At 41.3% G+C, this 26,617-nt stretch overlaps 1 protein-coding gene across 2 annotated transcripts in view; it reads left to right on the top strand.

Moving 5' to 3' along the window:
• Positions 1 to 26,617, top strand: part of mdga1 (MAM domain containing glycosylphosphatidylinositol anchor 1) — a 181,821-nt gene that overhangs the window by 94,249 nt on the left and 60,955 nt on the right. For both annotated transcript variants that reach the window (XM_030100324.1, XM_030100242.1), the window contains exons 5-6: positions 22,803 to 22,999; positions 24,438 to 24,570. In XM_030100324.1, the coding sequence (XP_029956184.1) occupies positions 22,803 to 22,999; positions 24,438 to 24,570 (330 nt within the window). The remainder of the gene's footprint in view (positions 1 to 22,802; positions 23,000 to 24,437; positions 24,571 to 26,617) is intronic.

The raw sequence follows: 26,617 nt of genomic DNA, 5'->3' as shown, positions 1-26,617 counted from the left end.
AGGAGCAAAGAACTGAAATACATTCCTTATTTCAACTGGGTTAAACTGAACTAAATTCAGCTGAAACGATATTGTCATTCTAAAGTACACATTGTGTACAGAGGATGAAATTATTTTACATTTTAATTCCCTCATCTTTAATCCCAATTACACTGAAAATCACGTTCGATATATCTGAAAATTAGATATTTTGAAAAAGTGCACACACTCCCTTACAGTATATGTGACTCATGTCAATGTTGCGTGACGCTGTCCTTTTGTACCGTCAGATTGGTGTACCGAGTCCAGTTGAATCTGCTGATCTTTTTGTTCCTTGGATTTTATGAAGGCGAGACACATTCTTCAGCTTAATGATGTTTATCAAAGCTTTATTCGCGGCTGAGAGCCTCCTACTCAAGGACTTAGACATGCAGAGCCTGTGTCTTACAATGTGTTTCTTCAAGTCTCCACTGGAGAGTCAAACAAAGACGCCACAGTTAGCTTTACCTTGATGAGAAACTGACGGGTTGAAATGAACCTTCTTCGTTCCCCGGAAAAATAGATTACAGCTGGTGTGAGGAGAAGTATCTCAGTGCAGAGATCAAGCTAAAACATGAGAAAGACACGATGCGGTGGTGAGGGAAAGGTTAGTGTCAGCGATTAACAATATCTGACAGTGCAAGAGTATCAGTGAAGCAAACTCAAAATGGTTTGAAATCGAACAGGCAAAGTGCTTTTCGTCTCCAATTTGTCAGTCAGAAGAAAACTGTCAATGTGGGAGACAAATATTTGTGAAGGTTTTATGGTCTCTGTCCCTGGTCTGAACTGAGGTAAACCACATGACAACTTATTTCACAATTTCTATTTCTATTGCAGCACCTTATTTATTTTATTAATTTCATTTGACCTTGATCTATACATGTAAACTCATTGAGACACAGTTCTCATTTTCAAGAGAGCTCTGTTAAAGAACAGAACACAGCACTGTATTGAATTATGGGGGGAAAAAAACTGCATAAGTGCAATATTTAGGTTGTTTTGACACAACCTGATCAGAGGTCCCCAATTAGTGTGACTGGAGAAGTTTCATAGTTTGCTTACAAATCAGCTGTTTTGTTTTTGTCAAGCCAGATGGATGAACAGATGGAGGTGATGAGCACAAACCACAATCAGTCTGCCATTACTTTCCAGCCATATGCTTAATATGACACGTTACAATTAAACTGCCATAATAGAGCCTCATTTATCCAAATTTTCTTCCCCATATAGCCGTGTCGGAGCAGTTTGACACTGCAGTATGTACACGATGTGTGACGTTACAGCATGTTTTAGGGGATGTCGGGGTGTGGCATTGTTTGATTTTCCTAAAAACACAGAACTAAATGGAGCGTGGTTTGAAACTGAACATTATGATAATTTAAGGTGAATTGAGATCTTTAAAAATAAAGGCGTTTGTTATGTCTGACTTGTAATTAACCCTCATTTAAAACTTAATTTGCTACATTTTTATATTGTTTTTGCTCCCAAGAAGACGGTCCTGCAAATTATATTATATGACGATAATAATGAAGATATTATGTGTGTACCATTAGTGATTTTTTTTCAGTAATATGCCACACTGTGTATATCCACAGTGTGTGTAGCACTGCAGTCTCTCCTCGGTTTCCTCACCCGCGGTACCTGGTGGTGGAGTGAGATAAGTCACTGATAACATGTGACATGCTATCATGACAGTTTGGGGTCGCTTTTTTCTTTTCCCCGCGTTGGAGCTCATACACCACAGTTAACTCCTTCGGGAGCACAGCAGTGTGAACGTTTTGTAAAACACTGGATTGAGACCAAGGTACACCGTTGAAGGAAATGTAAAGAACTTGGTGAAGAGAGGCTTATGAAAGAAAAGGCAGGTTCGAGAAGAGTGGGGCCGGGATTCAAGGAGAAACGAGAGTGGTGAAACTGACACAAAAGACAAACTGAATTGTAACACGACTGGAAAATCACGCAAGTCATTGTAAGGTTTCAAGCGTCACACCAAAAGCTGTACATTTCATAAATGGCCAGAAGGAATGTATATTTTATTTTGCCAATTTCTCATCCATAGTCAAGTAAGGTGCGGCTTTTATATCATTTTGCAGGGTGGAGACAAGATAAGAAACTGTGTTTCGCAGATCAGAAAGGCTGACTGTCAGACAATGATAGAGCGTTGGAGAGAAGAAGAGTGACATGAAAGAATATATCAGGCAGAGATATTCTGACAGACAGAAATATTCAGGTTTGAATGGATTAAATCCAGTGATACAGAATACTGAAAGACTGGAAATGCTGTGTTTACTTCTTGAGTTTTGTCATCTTTTTAAATCTGCATTTACTCTCATTTGACACAGAAAACCATAAATCATAAAGCGTGTACGCCCACACACACATGCACTGTGTGTGAAGAGCAGTTTAGCTATAAGCCGCCCTGCCCACCAGGAGCAGATAAGACCACTCTACTTGTCCCCATCGTTTGGCACCCTTATCTAAACTGCGGGTGTGTGCTTTTCTTCCCCTTTGTTTTTCCATCCTTTATTTATTGACTCCCTCTTCTCTATGAAGGTTATAGAATGCCGTGCTGGCTGGAAATTATCTTGACCTTACCACTGGCTCCTGTAGCCTACACTGATATTTTATCTCCAGGAAAATAGCCATTACGCTGGAATGAAGCATAAATCTAGTGGTCATGGTGGGTTTTCTGTGACGTTGACAACATCACAGAAAGACTATTAAAGAAAGTATAAGAGAGACCGGCATGGTAATGGAAGAGTTGTTATTATTTGTGTTTGATGGGTTAACACTCCTCATTTGAGTCCTGTTGGAGGTATTTCAGCATGGACTGTACATATTCTCCTGTGTTTTTCTTTGCGTTCCTAAGCTTTCCTTCCACAGTCCCAAAAAGTAGTAAACCCGTTCATTTCAAATTGCCCGTAGGTTCGAATGTGTGTATGATTGTCTGGCACGCTGTGTTTGCCTGGTGATGGACTGTTGGGCTGACCGCAGTGTCAGATCGTAGACTTCACCCATCGTCAGCTGCCCTCATCTCCACAATTGGCCTGAATTGGATAAAGCAATATCGAAGATGGATGGATGGATGGAGAGCATTGCAACGGTCTGTGAAGCGGAAAGTTGCTTTTGCAACCAAACGTGCTTTTAGAAGCATCTGGGAAATTATGTCTGTGTTTCAATAAATTAAAAGTCATAAATAGTTGCATCTGCTTAATTTTATTTACGGTCAGAAATAACATATCTATATATAATTTCCTATTTAACACAAGTTTTTTTCCAGAGTTAGATTGCACCCTGTATGAGCCTCTTGTTATTCTCCACTTCGTCAGTCAGAGATTGTAGCATTGATTTTTTTGCAGGGAGGACCTCGGGATTGGCTGGTGCGCTGACGGCTGTCTCTACATCTAGTTCAGATGTGATGAAATGGACATTACCACGACACTGCAGTAATTAAGATATCCAGCTGTCTTTTCAATATTCTCCAGTCAATATGGCTGATCAAATTGCAGCTGGTCCCTTTTCACTCAGCCGTCATCAATGTGAAGGTATTCATGGTCCCTCTGGGCCAATTATTGACAGTATGATGGAGGAGGACGACGATGGGAAAGGCTCTAATTTCGACATGCAAGGTTGAGAGAAAGTTGAATTTTTGTCATACATTATATTTGTTTAAGGCAGCCACGGGTCCGCGGCGGCTCGGATTGTAGCTTCTTTGCGTAGCTATTAACCATAAATCCTGCACACATGGCTAATTTCCCTGCCTGTAGCTAATTCCAGTGAGTGGATCTTCCGGCTGATGCCGAAACCTGCGAGTCGAGATGGAAATGTGCGGCTATAAACTAAACAACTGACAGTGAACCTTTCATTTCATTTCCTTTAATATTCTTTACCCCCTCTCAGGTAGGACGGCTGCTCAAATTAGCCAGTTTTCCACAGCCAAAGACCCCGCCGGGCGGCATCTGTATTCATCAACGCCATGAGGCCAGACCAATTCTAATATTATTTTATGGCCGTGGCATTTTTCATCCAGCCATTCTCCAATAACTTCCAACTTAGATTTTATGGCTTTGTTCTTCCCTTCTTCCTCCTTGTTTAATCCTGCTCCTGCATACCTTCTGCTCACTCTTGTCTACTCACTTACACGTCTCTATTGCTCCCTAACCTGCACGACTTCTCACAATTGACTCATCTTATAGGTTTTGACCCTCTCTTCTCCTCTGCTGTACCGCTTCCTTCACTCTTCTCCTCCCTTTCCTCTTCCCATATCTTCTTTATTTTTTTTTTACTTTTTTATTTATTTTTCCATTTATGGCCAGCTGCAGCGGGCTGGGTAATGAAGGCAGTGTTATAAAGTATGGGATGTGCCTTGGGGCAGGCTCACACGTCTGTGTATCGGGAGATAGAAAAAAAAAAAAGAAAAGAAATAGGATGAGGATAGAAAGAGAAGGGCTGAGACTGGAGGATTAGAAGGCCATGAAACATGAACAAGATCCAAGATTAGGAAAGAATGTAGAAAGACGTTACTGCGACGACAAGGAAGGCAATTCATTTATTGGACATCTACTGTAACGTTTCTGTGATTTTAAGTCAGGAAGAGACAGCAAATGACTGAATGTAACAGAAAATGACTTTTCAATACTGGAAATACCTCAGTATTGACAACAGTTATGCATCCATAGACCTGTTTAATCTTGCCGGTAGAAGGCATTTCTTTTATACTCTGAAGAAAAATCCAGCGTGGAAAGAAAATATGCTGAAATAGTGATGATATTTTGAGTTAACAGAGACTGAGAAAGGCCGACAACTGAATTGAATGCGTTGTGTTGGAAATGCAAGTTTTGACAATAAAATGTATATCCATTTTTATTTCAGAGGAAAAAAAAAACCCAAAGGAGATAAAAAAAAGTTCCATTGTCTTTTCCATATTGTAATATATCTGCACACACTGTAAACCGGAACACAGCAGTGATATGGTAATTTTCTAGACAAACAAAAGAAAACACAACAAAGTTCCTCGCAACTTGGAGAATGTAAAGTGTTTAAACTGCATCCAAATCGAATCACAGCAAATAAATAAATAAATAAATAAATAAAACACCACATTTACTCTGTTTTATATAGCTTTCAGCGAGGGGGAAAGTTTCTGCTGAAAACAGAGGAAAATAGCTGAGAAACACAAACTAAAGAAAATATAAAGAAAAGAGTGAAAAAGCCAGAAAAGAGGATCAGCAGAAGTCTGAAGTGCATGGCTGCGCTGCTCCAGACTCAAGGTGTTAATTTTCTTTGGGTTTGGGCGAACTCAGCACTTCATGGGTATCAGGGAGAGCGAGAGGTGAGCATCACACAAATCAGTCCTTAGAGTCGGTGATAACCATCATAGCCACAGGCGGATGTGGTTATTTACCCTCAAATCATTGGCTAATAAGCATTGTGAAGAGGTGCAGTGTGGGACTTTTCTTCACACGCTTTTTTCCATCGTAGTTTCACAGGTGTTGTCTGTTATCTGTTATACAACAGTGAGTTTTAACAGGAGAACACAGATATTTATGGTTATATTTAACCCTTTCGAGCTTTATCACTGCACTTCACAGCAGTTTCAAAGGTTAATTTGGCTCCAGATTCTAATGAGATGTGTGAGATTTTTTTGTTTGTTTTTTCATAGAGGTAGAAATCTAAAGCCCCGGTCACACCGCCCGAACTGTGCTGGAGCGTGCCTGGAGCGGTGAAAAAAATTCATCACCGCTCATAACCATTCACCACCGTTTAACAGAAGTTGGCCCCCGTTAAAGCAACGCCGTAAACGCTCGGCCACCACTGATGTTACCGGAGCCCCCCCGCCCCGCTCCGAAAGTTTTGAGCTGCACAAAATATTGCGAGCGGTGAGGAGCGTTGAATCTTCCGCCCCGGCAACGTTCACCCCCGCTCCACCAACGCCCAGTCAAAGTTTGGCACCGCTAGACGCAAGTTCGTGGACGCTCGGGTCCGCCAGGCCAACGCAATCTTGAACGCTGGACCACCGCTGCTTCGCCAGCGTTGCCCGGGCGGCTATTAAACGTTGCAGAAACGTCGGTGGAGCGGTGGTAAGGGTTCTACGGGCGGACACGGGGTTGCTGGAACGGTCGAATGGAATAATACATGAAAAAGGTTGAAGTAATAGTATTTTTTCACAGTTTTTTTAACACCAGAACAGCCAAGACATTCTGACAGACCGTTTGGGTTTTTATAATTCAAATAAATCTGTTAAAAATAATTCCACTGTCCTAATGCTTTGACTTTTCCAAAATTTGTGTCTTGTATGTTTTTCTGAAGCAAACATAATTTCCTAACAATGACACACATAATATTATAAAGCATTCATACCTCCAAAAGCTGATAAAAAAAAGATGCACTTTGCGGGGCTTTTTTTTTTCTGCAAATGATTTGTTTCGGTTCATGCGCGCATCTGAACAGGGAGCGAGCTCTGACAGCAGACAATCAGACAGACGGCCAAAAATATCAACCAAATCCCAAAAGAAAGACAATAAAAAGAGGCATAAGAGATATAAGGTGGAAGAAGCGGAGATGTGTCGGACATCAGCGATCTTGACTGGAGTGAAGAGGAGGAACGTTCTGAATCAGAGTCAGAACAGCCACGGGCCAAAAAGTGAAAACAATGTAATCCTGCTGCCCCAAAAATACCCGATCGACCTCCAGCTGCTGCACAGTCCAGTGCAGAACCTGCAGAGGCGCATGAATGCATTCACGCGTCACCTCCAGGTATAGAGAATTACTGTAGGCTGCTGTCAGTTTACAACTAAATAATAATAACATGAAATGGTGTAAAAATAAACTGATGTAATAAATCTCAACACAGTAGTTGACAGCAGGAGCGCTGGCCCAGCGTCTCCAGAGGTGCCAGTTACAGATTCAGGTAAAATATTATATCCTCCATCAAAGTACAGCAAACCATGTATTTTTCATTCCCAAAAATCAATTTTAGAACGAACATATTTTCTGAATGAATACCTTTGTCCTGTGGAGCCTGCAGTCCCAGAATCAAATGAGCAGAGTGAGGACGGACCGTGTGGGAAGGTGTCCGTCCTGGTGTGCAGACGGGGAGACTTATTTTACTAATTTTAATATGTTCTTGAGTATTATTGACAGTTAATAATACAACTGTTTTGTTTTTTAATATTTGCAAATGCTTTGTAATATTATGTGTGTCATTGTTAGGACCTTATGTTTGCTTCAGAAACCTTATTTGCTTCAGAAAAACATTCAAGACACATATTTTGGAAAAGTCAAAGAATTAGGACAGGGGACTTATTTTTAACAGATTTATTTGAATTATAAAAACCCAAATGGTCTGTCAGACCGTCTTGGCTGTTCTAGTGTTAACAACTGTGAAAAAATACTGTTATGTACATTACTTCAACCTTATCATTTATATTTCGTTCAAGATTGCGTTGGCCTGGCGGACCCGAGCGTCCACGAACTTGCGTCTAGCGGTGCCAAACTTGGACTGGGCGTTGGTGGAGCGGGGGTGAACGTTGCCGGGGCGGAAGATTCAACGCTCCTCACCGCTCGCAATATTTTGTGCAGCTCAAAACTTTCGGAGCTGGGCAGGGGGGCTCCGGTAACATCAGTGGTGGCCGAGCGTTTACGGCGTTGCTTTAACGGGGGCCAACTTCTGTTAAACGGTGGTGAGCGGTTATGAGCGGTGATGAATTTTTTTCACCGCTCCAGGCACGCTCCAGCACAGTTCAGGCGGTGTGACCGGGCCTTCGACTTCCATCAAAAATCTATCAGAACTTGTATCAAAACGATCCGTTCAGCTCCGTAGTCACAAGCGGTATGCCGCTAAACCAACTTCATACCCCCGCCGAGCCAACGCCCGCATGCGCAGAACGCCGCTATACCAAAGCTCGTGTCACCGCTAAAGCAATGCCGGCTTCAGCGGTGCACCGCTAAGCCAACGCCCGTGTTTTCGATCTTTTTTTCCCATTTTGTGCGCGGTGACGAGCGTTCGGCCCTCCTCCCTACCGTTCAAGGAACGCTCCAGCAAAGTTCGGGCGGTGTGACCGGGCCCTAAGCTGCATAATTCCATGGAGGAGAACAGTTAAAAAGAGGGAAGGCTCTGGGCTACAATCCTCAGTTCATATTTGAGATTAATTGCATCTTTATATCTCTCCGCCTCTGTTCGCACAATGTTTGAGGTGAAAACACTTTTTTGGTACTTTAGTTTGAGAAAATCTTTGCATTTACATGGCAAAATTTTGCAGGCTAGGTCATGAGTTTACACTGCTTGTGTTTCTAATGAAACTGTACAAACTACTGAGTCTCAATAGAATATGGAGTCATGTTGGTATCGTTGATATACTTGTACATGATTCGCAGAAGAGTGATGTGCATAAGCAGCAGCAGCTGTTGGGTTTTCTGTAGCTTTGTAGTGTAGTACAGCGGCGTTTAGACGAGAAACAAATGACGAGCAGGTTTGAAGAGCAACCTCATAGTGAGTGGAGATGTCCGACTTCCTCACAGACCAGTGACTCCTTCAACGCTGTCTTCTAACTTGATTTTTGTAGAATGACCAGTATGTTGACTCTCCCTGGTGCATTAAATGCCAACTGCTCATTCCAATGCATGAAATGTATGGAAGTAATGGGAGTGACATTTAGACCCCGTGCACACATATCTGTCCTCTCACAAAAGTATAACATGCAAAAAATACAAACTGCACAAGGCAGCAGGAGCTCAAGGGTGCAGGAACAAGGCTGTCCCCTCGGCTGAAGGATCTCATCGTCCAGAGTTTAATCAGGTGTAATGATCAGTCATAAATCCTCTTTATGTCCTGCTATTCTTCCAGATAGTTTTTTTTTTTTTTCTCCACTGGCACAAGCATCCACAACTGAGATCATCATATTGAATTAGCGTAATAAACACACTCGTTTTAACATTTAACCTCATGATCGTGCCAATGGCCACATGTAAATTCCCTCACATTGAGAGAACATACAGGGTTTGAGGACCATGATTGACAGACTGACTGGTCCCTGACGGCCCTCTAATGATCTAAATGACCGAAGCAGAAACTAATCTCATCAAAAGTAATATTAATGTAAGTTAAAGTTATAACAAGTTGAAGATGAATAACTTGTTTTTACAGCCTTTATTATGGTCATTTAAACTCAAGTGTACATTTCAAGGTTTTTAAAGTGATTTATTAAATATGAATAGAGTTACAAAGTGAGCTTTTGTCTTTCGTGATGGCTTTTTTTTTTCAACAATTTGTTGTTAACCTTACCTACGACCAGCTATTAAAAGATGGAATTTGCTCATCCAGGTCAATGACTTTCCCAAGACAATAAAATTATTTCACATTTTGTCATGATCATATGAAAAAGAAATGTGCTCTTGCATTTACACAACAGCTAAATCTGTGTTTATCAGAACAACAATAAAATCAGCCTCCACAGGCTTTTTACGACAATATTTACCAAGCTGCCATTATGGTTTTCAGTAGCTCTGCTACATGAGCAGATTGGTTATAATGTACTATCTAGTAAATCGTAAACATGATAAATGTAGCCCGTTTGTAAATCCTTACATTATGAATAAACCTACATACATTATAAATGTGTGGAGGACACTAACTGGAATATGAGTTAATGGATATAACAAGTGGAAGATGAACCGGTGGTCTCATTTAGCCGGAGAGAGGCTGAGGATGTGGTCACTCCGCGACGAGAGAGTCCATCCGCCAGCTGAAACTTCACTGCAGCCAAGTGTCCTTATTCACTTTTTATAAAAACCTTCATAACTCTGTGGGGTGGGCTTATGGTGGTGGTAAAACCAGAGAGGACAAAACACGCCGTATGAACACTGCTTCCAGCATCCACATAAACCCTGCTGCAGAATTCCTCTACTGTGTTTTCTGAAGAGCATGGAAATGTGAAAGTTTAGTCGTCTGCAGCGTGATTTTACGCAGCATTTCACTGCAGTGTGGGTCAGGCTGTGTTGTTTGTGAAATGTCTCATTTTCTCCGTTCGATTCTGAACGCAGGTTAAGAGGAATGAAAAACCCCTTCTTCGAGCAGTAGGGTTGCACTGATTGATGATCTGAGTGTAAATTGGGAACTTTTGTTGCGTTTTTTCATTCAATGGCTTTGTTTGTCCCTGTTTTTTTACATTTATTACATGAAGCAATGTCATTGAGGCAAACTGTTCATCATCTGACTACAAATGCAAATTCTCTGAAATGGTAGATTTATCATCGTCATCAAAACATCTGAATGTGAAACGTTGCTGTGACGACAACAACGCGGTGTCCAGTTCGTTGTTGTGAAATAAGGCTGTAAAGACCAGGTCTGCCACCCAACTTCAAAATATTAAAGGCCAAGTTTGCAAACAGAACCCCAAAAAAAAAACAAAGTGCAGTCACTGTCAGAGACTGAGGTTCAGTGAGCACTTTGCTGCCAAATTTAAATCTCAGAGAAAACTCCAAGTGAAAGCTTAAATCCTCAAGAACTTTGAATTCAGACGTTTGTGAAATGGTGTCAGAGATGGCAGCGTACGGGCGGATGCATCAGTCAGCAGTACTGAAATGCTTCTGTCACAGAAGAGACTCACCAGAGATTTCCCCAAAAATGCAAGTGTGATTTTTTTCTTAATAAATAAATACGTTTAAGTTGTGATCAATTACTTTAATCAGCCGACTTCAGTCTGATGTGACGTCTACGGGTCTGTGGGGTCTGTACCCACCCCTGCCCACCGCCTCAGTCATTAGCAGTTGTACATCAGCTCAGTAAAGGCCGAAAATAGTTTGCAGCCAGCTTCCATTCATTTTGCATATATTCTTTCACAACAAAACAAGGCTGTGTGGAGAGTTTCAATGTTAGAATGATTCTGTACATCAGTCATGATAAACTGTGAGGAAGGGACATTTAAACTACCATCTTCTGTGTTTTCTCCACTTCCTGTCCATGCTGTGTTTAGTGCACCAGAGTACGCAGGGTTTTCCGTAGACTGGGTTCATTTCTTTGTTGGCTTCATGTGCGGATGACGGCATTCACACCTCGTCAAATGCAGTCAGCCATCGACTGATCCAAAGTGTGAATACTAAGACAGGTGATAGGACTTGAATGCCCCACATTATCTTGGAAGCCTACTTGTTCCTTTTTATTTATTTTCTTACCTTCTCCTAATTTTCATGAAACACCAGAAGTGAAGTTGAGCCAGAGTTCCACTTTCATACCTGAGCAGGACCCCACAGACGTGGCTCTGAATTGTTTTAATAAAGCCACAGTGTGAATTACCCAGGAGTGTAGTGTTCGTCCCGTAACACAACACAATAAAACCCATGCAATTTAATATTTTTGGGAGCTGCGGCAGCCTATATTACTAGGTATGTGTCTATATATGTTCTCCATAAATATTATTGCCGCGGTCCACAGTGCCCTGCATGCCTCAGAGCTTATTAAATATACAACAAACCAAAGGGTGGGCAGCAGCTATGCCTGTAACATTTTTGTTTAGTTGTTGTTGGTGTTTTACTTCGGAAACAACTGCATGTTAATGCTAATGCTATGTCCGTTCAACCTGCGATCAAAACAGTAGTATAGCGATCCTTGAAGCCCCCCCCTCTCGTACCGTGACCCAAGGAGCCCCAAAGCACCGCAGGAGTAAGAAGGACATCCTTTATCCACTCTGCTCCCTGCAGATAACTTCAGAAGGCTCTTACGGGGACACAGAAGGACTTTCTTGTTTTTGCCCTCTGGCACTGCAGCAAGGGAACTGAGATTCATGTGTTATTTTGGCCCAGAGGAATTTGTGTATTTGTTGCTGAGTGCAGACTTGTGTGAGGGCAAATACATGGCTTGGAAGCGGGTGTGCATGCTATTGCATAAGTGTTTGTGTGTCGCTGAGCAACTTCTCTCCTGTATTTTCACATGTGTGTGATTTCAGCCCAGAGGCTGAGTGAACTTTGCCTTTGTGTCCCTTAACACCCTCGTTTGCTGTCACCACCGCTGTGCAGCCACACTGTCGCATTCACGGTAAATAACCATGCCTATATTAGTCTTTTTATGGCCTAAAATAATAGAGTTACACCATCATGAATGTTTAATACCTTTTCCCAGGCTCTCTGCTGACAAAGGCATAATTAAAGCTTGTACATAACACGCTGGCTCAACGAAAACGCACCATTTTCAGCAAATTCATGGGTGTTTGGATGGGAAAAGGACTCACTGTGTAATTCTTCTTAACAAATGTTCCTGTTCCTTGTGAGTAAATCTAACAAAACAAGATGTACACAAGATGCGACCTCCGTATAACGTGTTGTTCTTTTCTCTCTTTGTAATTATATAGAAAAAGAAGACTATCTCTGCTACATCTCTAGAAATGTGTGTTCTAAATTCTAAATGGGTCTGAATGGGAGTGAATGTGGTGGTCTGTCTCCCTTTGTTTGGCCGGATGGATGGATGGATGGATGGATGGATGGATGAATGAATGGATGGATGGATGGATGGAGATTGCTCTGGTTATTGTAGATCTGCTGACATTTTCACCCATCCCATCTGTAGCTGGTTACATTTAGTTCCTGTCTCTGAGAAAGTGGTATAAAATGCATATAGGGACAACCATTGCAAGCTGCTCTTCTGTATTATTTCACTGACATTGCTGGGTATCGTTTTTGAACTGACAACGCTTGTTCAAATAAGCAGAAGCTCACTATGTGATTTTAGTTTTCCTTTGTTGACTCGGGTGGTTTTTGCATCTGAAGCTTCCTCTCTGTGTCAGTCCCACGTTACTGGTTGCATGTATCTTCACAACCGTTAAAATATGATTAAATTAGGATAAATTAGTGTATCATGGTTGCTACAGTGTAATCACTGCGTGACCAAGGCTGCTCACTTCCATTATTTCTTCAATGGACATTGGTAATCGACAAAGACAGAGAGAAGAAATAGATGTAATATTAAAAGTACGATTTTTGTTATCAGACTAAAAATAAATCAAGCAGAGCAGGGAAAATCAGTCTAAATCAATCTTTACTTCTAAACATTGCATTCTAAACACAGGCAATGTTCTTGTTATTTCAAAATGTGGGCCTCGTGCATGTTTTATGCCCTCTTTAAGGCGATGTCTATGAGCAGAATGCTGAATAATTGACGAGACGCGAAGCTGGATCAAACGGCAAGTCTGCCTCTGTTTGTGTCTCTCTGTATGCACAGACTTCTCTCTGCGCACGTTTCTCTATGCATCCGTCAGTGCTTGCAAGTGGGGTCGATCATCTATAAGGATGTGTTTTCAGTCTGTGTGTGTGTGTGTGTGTGTGTGTGTGTGTGTGTGTGTGTGTGTGTAAGAGATAAAAAGAATGGGTTGTTTTTTTTGTTTTTTTTGCAGTGTGATAATCACCTGTTAATGCACACTGAAATATTACAGTTTTTAACTGACAAACACATGACGTTCCATATGTAAATATATGTTCACGGCTTTATTGACATATTTAACATGACTGAACAGTTTAAATTGCATATCATATCCTGCATTCAAGACAGGACAACATAAAATCTCCTCAAAATCACTTTAGGAACCTATATACTCCTTCATTATTTTAAAATCTGTGAGAATCAAATTAAAAATTTCTGCAGAGAGCCCGAGTTACTTACTTTGCTGCATTAGCATTTTTATCAACTTGTTTAAATAAAACCACAAAGTGCTATTGTTTTGTAGGTAGCATTTCTTTCATTCAAATGGACTGTGAGCAATCTGATCAATACAGTTAAATTATCCTTCTCTTCTGTCTGATCAGATTGTCCATTGTGGAGGTGGTGTAACTCCGTTTAAGCTCTACGTATGATTGCTTTCCAGTCAAAAGCTCTGTGCGAATATCTGTGTGGATAACATGAAGTCTCATACACAGTGTTTTGATAAAAATAGCAGTGGCAAAGCACAGCTGTTAGATACATTTATCAATGCTGGTCTTAAAAATAGTGAGAGGCTGACACAAAGTTTGCAGTTGTGACTTATTTAACCCAGTCAATGAGAGGCTAACAGAGTCTGAAGCTAACAAATCAATTTTCAATACTGGAGGGCTTCCAGTAAAAGCAGGAAGTGGAATCATGAGCACATCTCAGCGAGGGACAATGACACAGTGCAAAGTATTATGTATGGGATTGATCCACTGAATGAAGTGGATAATGTTTCTCGCACATATAAACCCCCACACACCAATATGATTATTTCAACAACACGATGTTCTTCTTCCCTGTTGTTGTGCTCAGTTTTAACTTCATCAAGTCCTCTTAAGACACATAATCACATTTAAACCTATGCTTGTGCTTCTGGACAGCGAGATAAACGAAGTACCTCTAGAATATCAGCTCTTATATGGACTTGTCTACATGGTTAAACATCCAAATGAATAGTTCCTGTTCACTTGTCTGAATACATGTATGCAGCATAAGTAGTTTTACTAAATGTACCAAATATGGACAGTGAGAACAACAAATGTAAATGTCTGCTAGTCACAGCATCTACATTTCAGTTATTGGAAAACACCGAGCACCAACAATGTTTTAATGTATAACAACAAGAAGACGCCCTCTGGTCTGACGCCAGTCACATCCTGTTTGTCTTGGGTCTGTAAGGCCTTAATACTCAGATCAAACCACTCCAAGGTTTGCCTGGAAGTGGACTGTGACCATCTTTTCACGGGGTCTGAGTTCACTATTGTGCCGGTTTGGATGGATGGCAGCTATCGCCTCTGAACACACAGACTATCCAAACAGAACAATTGGCCCAAGTTTCTTTTAATCAAAGCAAACCAGCCAAAAGTCACAATGCCCTTGAAATAATAAAAAAAATTCAAAAAAGAGAGAAACACTTGATGGGTCGTTGTAAGTTACTTGGGTAAGATCGTAAAACTGACTGATCGATTCTCATTTCTGTTTGCGTATGTACGTAGTTTTTGGAGGTCACCAAACCTGGAGTTGCTCATTTTGGGCATATTGTGTGTGCATTAATGTGTTTATGAATGAGTGAATGTCATTGATCATGTAAAGCCTGCTGACACTGATAAAGTAGGTAAATATCTTAATTAATAAGTAGTAACAGTGAAATAACAGCGTTATTTGTGGCAGTGTTTAAAGCCTGATCCACACTACAAGATTCTCCCAACCTTCCCTGATTCAGAGACCACAGGCTTTAAGACAACAAAAGACAGATCGCACAACATCTTCCTCTCCTGATCCCCACATTGAAAAAGCACTAAAGTGTCTGTTGACTGCATGCAGAAACAGTGGCCATGGTTACATGATGTTTTTCTAAATTAAATAATTTGGAAATAAATTCTCCTTCATATTTAAATAGGAATAGAAATCCAAAATAAGGTTTACTTCAATATTTGTTCGCCTTTATTCAATTCCTCTTAAAGGGGCTGTAGCATGCTTTTTTAGCTAGTCCAAACCCTAGTATAGGCTTTATCATGGTAATAGTTAATTTTTGGCGCTAAGGAAAAAGTCATTTTGTGTGAAATAAAAGATTTTCTGGGGCTAATTCTGAAACCTGGAAGAGAAAACGCTCTGTTTCACTGAAAATCCCGCCTCTCCCCCTGTGGACTTTGACTGACAGCGAACTTCAGCCAATCAGAGCTTCAAAACAAATATGTCATGCGTTAGCTTCTCTAAGGGTTAGCTTTAGCCCTTTAGCTCTAGCTTCTCTACACGCAAAGACACGCGAAAATGTATTTTCCTGTTAGAAACTCACCAAGCGCAGACCCTTGCTCTTGCCCTGCGGGGGGGAGGGGCTGCCTCTCTGAGCAGCAAAAAAAACAAGGAAAGCTCAAACACACAGGCACGAAAGAAAGAAAAAAATGCTTTGGGGGTGTTTTTGATGAGCACATAACTATATAACAAGGTTAAAACATACAAAAAGTGAATTTTGCATGATACAGCCCCTTTAAGGTCTGTAGGTAGTGAAGCGTTCTAATTGGATAAGGGCCGGAAGTGACGTACACACTTCAACGTGAGTTAAACAAACTCCAGCTCCCTGCATTTTTTCTTTCTATCTTTTGATGCTACAAATTCTAAAAGGTCTGTTTTCTTGTGTTTCCAGCCATCCACTGTTTCATTATATCCTTTTTTTTTATCAGCCTCCCATTATATAAATTGTTTCGTTTCAGTCCAAAACTGGTTCTGGGCGGCTGTCTTGGAATATGTGCGTTGTCGTAACAGGACAACTGACTGAGCAAAAGCAGAACGACTAGAATTGACATATGATCGAGGAATTATAATTTCGATTTCAAATCAGAATAAATCAGTCACTGTATTCGGAATGAAGTTTGATTATAAATAATCATTTTCATTCAGAATTAGGTGTTTACATGGTCATTTTGAATCGAGTTTAATTAACGTGGGATTAAAACTCTCATGTAAACATGGCTGGAGTGTTGCATCTCTGTTACAGATTGTGAAGTGCTTAATTAACCACAAAGGCGCCCATCAAAAACTGGATTGCACTCACTACCAGATACTGGTTCACATCTGGCGGACAATCGTGGGTCTCTCTGGTCTTTCTTGCACATGTGCTTTGTTTCTGTTTATTTTACCAACTCGTTATTATTTCGCAGATACCCAGTAGTTTCCAATGTGACCTTGAGTAGTTCACAGCGATTACAGTTCTGTTTATCGTGGATAATACACTCGCCGTTCCACGCTGTACAATTGGTACCGAACCAATTACTCACACCATCACATCCACTCACCCGACCGCACGCATACACACACACACACACACACACACACACACACACACACACACACACACACACACACACACACACACACACACACACACACACACACGCCGCACGTCCTCCACCGCACACTCACACTCAATTGAGCCTGTCATCTTCTCTTTGGTCCCCTAATGACCGTCTACTCCTAGAGAGCTATTAGAGTACAGGACATGTTATTGGAAATCAAAGAGGATTTGGAGTCCGGGGCGTCCTCCTGCTGGGGAAAGTCCCCGGCAGAGGTCAACCTCTTACAAAAACACACTCGGTCAACTCTGACCAGCAGGATGGATTGCTTCTGGGTAAATCTCTGATTCTGTCATTTGGCACGGTTGGTTCAGTCATTTCAAGGGGATTTTTCAGTCACTATTGAAAAAGGGCATTTTGGATTTATGAAATATTCATGCATGCAGCTGTAATGTAAATTTAGATCACTGCCTTTGTTAATGTCACTCAAGATTTGATCTGTGTGTCGTGTTTTCAGTGGGACAAACCCTGAAACCCTGAAAACTTGATTGTACAGATATAAACTAGCATCTTTGTTTGTTTTGGTTGTTGTGTCAACCATGTTTAATTCATCTTAGTCTTCAGAAAACAAAGTTTGTGCAGGAATATGACTTTCTGGTAGGTTCACACCCAATCACAAAAGTTTACCAATACCTGAAGAAATTTACAATCTTCACAAATCTTAAGGGAATGCCTCCAATGAGTCTGATCATTTTGAAGCATAGTTACCACCGAGAAAAACTGGCACCTGAGAAATTTGAAGTAAAAAGAGGGGAAATGCTTTTCTCTCTCTTTTATTATTGATAAAGAATTTCATTACCAGGGAGTTGCTTCTACAAGATTTGTTTAGCCGACCCAAACTGTTGAAAATACAATGGTGGAATTCCCTTTTGAATTTATTTCTGTCCACCAGATATGACTGAGCGCTGGAGGTTTGGCTTTTTCTTATTTACCTCATCCAGTAAATTAAATGAGGTGAAACTTACTCATGAATAACTGAGGTGTTTTCTGCTAATCAAACATTAGTGTCCTTAAACTAGTAAAATAAAAAGTGCCATGAATAAAGTAGCACTTCTTCAAATCGAAAATTTTCCATTTCAGTTTTGTGACTGCTGACTGTTTCTGCTCTTGCTGTAGAAACGGTGCTAAAGTGGATTTTTGCCATCACAGCCCTGTGGATCTCAGTGTTTTCAGAGAATGTCAGTGTGTGTGACCTGTCTTTTTTTTATTTTTTATTCATGCACTTTAAGACTTCCTCACACAGCTGTGTCATAAAAACATGGACACTATTTGGGTATTATTGATGTTTTTCCTCCAGTCTTTTATTGTACTATAAATTAAACAAGCAGGTGTGGATTGAACTGATATACAGACACTATTTTCATTTATCCATCTTCCGTACCATGATTTAATCTACAGTTGCATGAGGCTGGGTGAAAGCAGACGTACACACTGGACAGATCACCAGTCCATCAGGGGTCAACCACAGAGAGAACATCACACACCCACAAACCCATTCACACCGACGGGGAATCGGAGTGACCTATCGACCTTAAATAAATGCTCTTTGACTGGTGGAAGAAATTGTGGTACTCAGAGAGGAGCCACACAAGCACAGGGAAGACTTTATATTCTCACTTCGATATTCCAAAAAGCAGCTTTTAGCACAAGACCTGATCTTAGGATTAGATCCAGATTAGATCCTGCTTAAGTCAATGCTCCCGTCCACACTGTGGGCCACTCAAAGTCTAAACTAATCTTTGTGTCAGCACTGCTGGCTGATGTCGTAGCACAAAACGGTGCAAGACCTCCAGAACAGCTTGGATTTTGAAAGTGCAAAAGTACATTAGAAGCTGTGGCAAAGGAAAGCAGCACAATGCAATTGATCTAAGCTGTGTTCAAAGGCAGGACTATGGGGAAATCAGAGGCTTCATTAAAGTTTCATATTGTATTTCTGTACACTTGCAGATTCATCTTGTGTCTCCGTTCACTTAAAAGCCCAAACTGAGCAAAGTTAGTTTCACCCAGGGAGCAAACATTACAGCGGCTTCAACAATAGGGTCATGTTTTATGAATGAAATCAGTAAACAGATATTGAAAACATACAAATGTCAAATTGTTTTGTTTGCTTAAATGTAATCTCTTTTTAACAGTAAAATCACATAGTGAATCATTATGCTGAAGAAAGCATTTTATTTGAATCGGATGCCATGGACTGCGTCTTTCCGTGGAGAATCTATCTGTCCATGTTCGCCTCTCCACGTGTTCGTCTGTCACCTTACACGTTATTCACATTCCAGCAGAGTGTCATGAAATAAGCAGAATGACAGAACACACACACACACACACACACACTCTCTCTCTCTCTCTCTCTCTCTCTCTCTCTCTGTCTCTCTCTCTCTCTCTCTCTCTCTCTCTCTGCTGTGTATTGGTCTGCAGATTCCCACTGAGCTGCAAATGACCTGTGAAAACCGTTCAGAATTCCTTTGTGAGTTTTAGTCAAACATACAAGCACACGTGCGCACATTCACAAGGTGTACAAAGCAGCTTGCCCTCTTGCCATAACTCTCGTACACCTGTCTGTTGTCCGTAACGCGTGAGTTATACAACAGGCAGACAGTGAAAAATATTACAAAAATAAATAGATACAAATAAAAGATACAAGAAACTTAATAAGTATCATCTTAAAGAAGTAGCTTCGTCAGGTCAGGTAGTGAAAGACATGCCATTTAATACATTTTCCACACATTTACCACAGCTGATATCTTAAAAATATTTCATTGAACATCCTAAGCTCGAGAGTTGATCGTCATTTACGACTTCTGACACCTTTATTACTGAATTAAAGTATAAACATAATGCTATTTTCAAAAGCAGTTCTAAAGGTCAATGCAGGATCTGTACCTGTTTTGGCACATAAACATTTTTTAAAAACTCCTTCTGCATCCTTGTATCACCTAAGTGAAATATTCCCATGCATGATGTGTAGGAAAATCATTGCTACTTTTGTTGTTATGAAAATCATTTGAAATTGTACAAACAAGCCCATCCTGATTCGCTGTGTTGTTTCCTAAACTCAACCAAGATTGCTTGCACATGGGTTTGCCCCAAAACCTTCAGAGCTATGGGCTATAGGTACTTCTTTTATAACATCCATTTGTCTTCTTACCTGTTCAGTCCAACCACAGCATAAAGAGCAGTGATGCCTGTACATGTTTCTTCCCTGTAATTTCCTCTAGATCGTCTATAAAGAGCCCAGAAGATCATTTGGCCAACTGAGAGACATAACTTCTCCTGTGAGTTTTGGACCAACCTCAGGGTCTAATACCAGGTTTCAGAACCTGGTATGATCTCTGACTGAAGCCAACCACACGGCATCTTAATGAGGTGCCTGTGATACTTTTAATGGCCCCTCAACATCTCGGTTCTACTCTGGTTCCCCTCTGAGAGCTCCCTCCTTACTCTGTTCTCTGTTACAGACTGTTATTACCATGTGTAGGTGTTCCTCTCGCAGCTACTTGTATCTGAAGCTTTAATCTTTCTGTCAAAGCCTGAAGTTTCATGGCCAAAGGTGAGAGTAAGGATGGAGATCAACCAGATTTCCTTTTCTCTCAGCTTCTTTGCTTTGCCACAGTAGTCCGCTACAGCACCTGCATCACTTCTATGTGTGGACAGTTTCACAGTTTTTCCTCCCAGCACTCTGAATGAGATCCTGAGACTCTGGAGTTTCTTGTTCTCGGGTAGTTTCTCTTCACTTGCCTGAAGCAGCCACTGTCTTAGAGGACTCTACTTCAGATCATTCCAGTTCATACGGGAGGCCTCATCCTGTATTTTGTACTTGATGTAATGTTCCCATAACCTTCCGGTCCACCTCTTTGAAAAAATACCTTACTGTCTCAAACTACATCTGTTTAGTTTGTCGTCACCACAGTAAGCTGTAACTGTATCCTCAATTTCTTGTTATTTGCTGATATAAGTCACACCCAGTGTGATCTTCTTCTGTTATCGACCATCATTTTAATGATCGTCGTGTTGGGCAGTCAGAGAGTGTTTCTTTTCTTATTTCATATCTTTGTTGTAACAAATGGTCAGTTGAGTTATTGTCTGCCGACTCTCCTCTGATCTTTAGCATCAGTGGGGTGTTTTGGCGCCGCTGCTTACTAGATATCTTCTCTTTTTCAGAATATTCTTTGTAAATGTGGTCGTGCATTATAATCCTAGTAGATCAGGAATAATAATAATATTCCCTCTGTCTGGGCTATGGTTTTGTGCTCCGGGGAGCTGATGGGGTTCAGGGTCTTGCTTGACCCAGTGGTGACCTCTCTACTGACTGACTCAAACCAGCAAACTTCTTCAACCAAATTACTGAACTGCTCAGACCAACCAGTCAACAATCAGGTCACGTCACTTAAATCAGCGTATTTCGCTATTGTCATGCTCAGTTAAACTATCTCTTCACACACACACACACACACACACACGCAGGCATGTGTGAGTTCATTTTGTGACTTCAGTGGTTCTTGGTTGTTCTATGGAGAACCTGCCACCATTGTGTTCTAAGGTTAGACAAGACTCCGGTTAGGACAGGTAGTTTAATGGTGTCCTGTGGTCATTTTCCAGGCCATGAGAGGTATGAGAAAACACACAGTCCGCTTGGATGTGTGGTTTAAAGGACAAACACTGAGGGTAACTTTATTGCCCCATAAGGGAAAATGGCTTGCAGACTATCATGAAACATTCACACACATATGAACTATACACACTTATCAATGCCAGAAACCAGTCGATGTCAATCAATCACAATTTACAAAAGAAAGAAACAAATAAAAAAAAAGAATTCTGTTTATTAAAAAAAAAAAGTCTGCCATTGATATGTGCATGTGTTGGGTGGTCTGGCTTCTGTCTCCCCCCCACAGTAACAACAATCACAAAACGTCAAGCATGAAGATAAGATTTTACTTTACGAAACCCCCAGTCACACGTACAATGAATGAATCAACTTTATGTCCTCCTGTAAAATATACAGTGGACGCAAGGAAGTGAATTAGCCACAGTCATAGCTGACCTCTTTTCTGTAGCTTGCACTGAGCCTGTTCTCTGAGGTGAGGCTGGTTGTGAGGGACAGGAGCAGCAAGGAGGGCAGAATGAAGGTAAGTAGGAAGCAGCGAGATAAATGGAAAGGCGGGGAAAAGGAGGAAACCACAGTGTTGGTACAAATTGTTTCCATAGTGTTTGAAGTTTGCAACACTCCAATTAGACTGTAGAAATCAGGATTACACACACACACACACACACACACACACCCTGTGAAAGATAGAGGTTCACTGAGAGCGGGGAGGGAAGGGTGGGCTCGTGACGTGGAGTGAAAGTGGCAGTGAGTTTTGGAGAGAAGACAGAAGCCAGGGAGAGCAGCCTCCGTGCTCGTGACAGCCGCTGAAATCCCGTCCGCTGGAGGAAGGAGGAAGACGACACTCCCATGAAGGAAACGCATGGAGGAGCGAGGCGAGCGGGGGCAAAGAGATAAAGATGACAGAAAAAATTCAGAGATGCAGCATGTGCAGGAGTCTCAGCAGGCGAAGGGAACGACAAAGCGCGCAGATTGTTTGGACATTTGCTCGTTAGACGCAGCGATAAATAGATGACTGTTTGGGCAGTTTTGGCCAGTGTGGGCGGACAATCCAATCCACAAACTGCACTTGTTTGCCTTTATTTACAGCTGTGTTGCAGTTACAAAATCCTATCCCTGCCACACATAATATCTATTTTTTTTAAATCTTTTTATTATTATTATTTTTACAGAAAACCTCACTCAAATTAATTGTACACTCTGCAGAATTGTGTTTTTACAAAACTGTATCTTGTTGCATCACATTTTTTTATGAGATGCAATATTGGCCCTGAATTATGTTTTCTTAGATATAATTATGAATAATTTCCCCCAGTAGCAACATCAAAGACTTTATAATGTCAGGTATTTATTTTCCCTCCGTCTGTGTGTTTTGCAGACCTTGACACTCCAGTTCTGACGGTGCACCAGACCATCAGCGACGTGCGTGGCAGTTACTACCAGGAAAAGACGGTGTTCCTGCGCTGCACCGTCAACTCCAACCCTCCTGCAAGATTCATCTGGAAACGCGGGAGTACGCTCATCGAGCAGAGCAAGGACAACGGAGTGGACATCTACGAGCCTCTTTACACTCAGGTACACAGGAACACATCCACAGGCCCACCGTCGTGGAGTCAGCCACTTCCTGCTGTGTCTTACTGGCCCGTTTTAATCCATCGTGGGCCAACATATCTCTGTTGTTCTGTTTTAGAATAAATATAGACAAAGCAAGAGACAGAGAAAATTTGTTTTCAGTTTTTAATTTTCTTAACAGCTGAGATCACGCCACATATGCCAAACACACCCTGAAGCTCAACTATATATTTTGTTGAAAATGAAGTATCAGTATAAGCAAAAATGCACAGATCTCAGCTTTGTATTGGTTGTCCTTGATTGTTCAAGTGTCCCTCTTCATTACTTCGTTTAACAGTTGCTGCTTTAGCCTCAGACGTTTAACCAGAACGTTTCAACTCCTCTTGTCGCAGTGTTTCTGCTGAACTTGTAAAATCCTCGACACTGTCCTTTAGCTGAGAAAACTGGTTGTTGTTGGATGGATGCAGATTCTTTTTCTTTGTGCATTACAAGTAAATCAGTAAACTGCACATACAGTAGTGGGTTCAGAAAAAGATTGAGGTTTTCTCACTAATGCGTGTTAAATATTTGATAGACACCCAGGTATTTACAAAAATCCAGTCATTCAGGTTTCGACATCAGGTCGCCATCAGAAACCAACAGTCAGTCGGGATACACTAAGTGAGCAAAACGGCCGGTGAGTAAACAAAGTGACCACAAAAAAGCGTCCCTGAGCCTGATCCCCAGGCCAATCATACAATAGCTGCACGAGCACAACTCTTCCCTTTTTTCCGTTTTCTTTTTTTGTGCATTTATATCAAAGCTTCAGTCAGCCACAATGCAGAGCCCCTGGAGTTCAATTAACCAGCCAGCTGAGCCCTTCCCAGCTCTGCCTTAGACACCGTTAGTCCATTGAATACTGTATCAGAGACAAAATCCCAAACCGATTCATCATCAGCGACGGTGAAAGAAATATGTTGCTGCTTTTGTGTGTCCAAAATAGCACGTATTTCTGCACAAGAAGTCCGTGCAGCATGAGGGGGGATGAATGGATTTCTTTTTTGTACTGAGATTCAGCGTAGTTCCATTCTCCTGATGATTTCATGCAAAAGACATTTGCAATGTATGATTCATAATGACTCCATATGTAGATCAATGCTTGGGTTTAGAACCGGGGCATGTCAGGCGAGCACAGTGTGTGCCTGTGGGTGTGTAAACGCACGCTGATGTCTGTTCGTCTTGTGTGTGGCTTTGACCTTGTTTATCACACTGCAGCTCATCAAAAATTGAAGCGGCTTTTTTACACAAGATTACAACCCAGTTCTGAGGAGACCAAAATAAAACCTCGGAGTTTTCCTCGCTGATGTAACTTTACGGTTAATGCACATGGAGATGTGGTCATATTGGATAACTGCTGAGACGTTTTGTTGACGTTGCTGTGGGCGTTTTCTGTCCTCTCCAGGGTGAGACCAAGGTGCTGAAGCTGAAAAACTTAAGACCCAAGGACTTTGCTGATTACACCTGCCAGGTGTCCGTCCGCAATGTGTGTAACATCGAAGATAAGTCTGTCACCTTCAGGCTCACTAATGCCACAAGTAAGTTGCAGCGTTTTTTTTTTCTTTCTTTTCTTTCTATCTCTTCTCATGAAATCACACCAAAGACAAACAGTCTCAAGTGCAGACATGTTCTTGTCGTCACGGTGTTCAGATTTGAAAACCTTGGTTCTGAATTTCTTTTTTTTGAGTTTTACACACTCGTCCTCTTTCTTTGATACTCTCATCTCATCTAACTTTTCTCTGCACGCTCACAGCGTCTCGACCCGGGAATCCCTTCCTCTCCTTCTCACATTGTTAATACGTATCCCATCTTTACTTGCACAGGAAATAGCATTTTCCTTTCATCTTCTCACTTCTTTCAGTATGCCTCTTCCTCTCCGCCCCTCACCCTTTATCCCCATTTTTTTATTTTTTTTCCCAGCAATTGACTCACCGCGAGAATTCACCCGGTCTCTCCATCCTCTCACTTGCCTCCCAGCATGCCATATTGTCTATCTGTCTTGTTTTTCTGTTGCTGAGAGCTCATCTCAAGGCCGTCAGTTGTAATTCAGTTGTCACACTCCCTGTTATCTCCAATTCACTCTGCACCGCTCTGTCCATCTCGGTGCCACTGCCCAGCAACTCTCTTACTTACGACAACAGTGTTGGCGTTGACAAGCCTGTCAGGTTAGTTACGGTCAGAGTGATATACCACGAGGGAGAGACCCGTGCCTGTGCAGCCTCGCTCACATTTCTATTCTATTCACTTTAAGCTTCCTCTTCTGTTTATTTTTCCCAGCCTCCTTTTCGAAATGACAGCCGGCTCCTCTGTTCTATTAGTGAATCTTGTTAAACAAATAAGCACTTTATAGCAGTTTATGGGAATGTTTCCCGAGCCTGCTAATGAGATATATTTAATTCCTTTCAGTAATTTGACTGTATTAATTTGACAACAAGGTCCTTGTTGAATTTAATGAAGCTTCCTGTCAAACAAGAGTACAGGATTTTTTTTTCTTTTTTATCTTCATGTTGAAGAGCCTTTTGAAGATAAGAGTGCTGTTTAGGGCTTCTCATCTTAATCTTTCTCACGGTCAGAGAGGGCATCGCAGCCGATGTGGAGAAAGAAGAACTTGTAACGATGGCTTTAGCTCAGAAGAGGCTGCCTGACAGGCTCGACGCAGTGTTGATAAATCTTGAAACGTGTGACAATAAGAGGTTAGCACTTAAAGTATTATTAACTAATACCTCGCCTCCCGCGAAGGCAGACGAAGAGGTCGAGCAGCCCGCCGGCCCTCAGCTGGACGCGAAGCTAAAGCAGGACAAAAATAACTTCAGTTGTGATCAAAGACGGCTTAATCTGCCTGCACTTCTGAATCCGAGTAATTAAAACGTTGTAACTTGTTTAATTCACCTGTTTAAAAACCAAAGCATGTCTGGCACGTCAGAAGGCAACTGAACACTCAGGAAGTCAGACATCAGAGACGACACGTGGTCCGGCGTCTGTTTGTTTCATATCCACTGAAAATTAGAACCAGGAAAAGAAAAAAAAAAAAAAAAAACAGCTTCATTTATCCCTGATTGAAGTTTTGAGGAAGAGAAAGAAAAAACACAACAAAGGTTGCCGGACAGAAGCAGCGATGAAGGAGATATCAGTTTGACACCCAGATAGCAACAAGGTGCTTCCATTCTCTAACATCAGTTGCCCTTGAGCCAGGCACTAAACCGCATACCAGCTTTGAGGAAAATGTATTTATGGATTCTGGCAGTTTGTGAAAATTGCATCGTGTTTATGAATGTTTGCTTCTAAGAAAGAGAAAAGAAAGATAAATATACACATTACCTTTCATCTAAGTATTGTTGGGAACTAGTTCCTGTATTGGAAGGTTCTGTTTTGCAGTTTTCAGTGTTTACATGAAAATACCGAACAAGCGGCATGACATTCCCGTTCATAAACACTGTACTGCTTCTGTCAGGGTCAAGAAAAGAGACAAATCTGCTCGTTATCACACACATCGATCAAAATGTGGGTGAAATAAAGCTCGAGAGGAACTTTTCTTTTTTTCCTCACTATATTTTTCATTACCTTGTTTTCTGCTGTTAATATATC

The sequence above is a fragment of the Salarias fasciatus genome, chromosome 1 (genome assembly GCF_902148845.1).
Source record: "Salarias fasciatus chromosome 1, fSalaFa1.1, whole genome shotgun sequence".
In the NCBI taxonomy this organism is placed as follows: Eukaryota; Metazoa; Chordata; class Actinopteri; order Blenniiformes; family Blenniidae; genus Salarias; species Salarias fasciatus.
The sequence above is the reverse complement of the archived record's forward strand: the minus strand, read 5'-3'. Positions and strand labels throughout refer to the sequence as shown.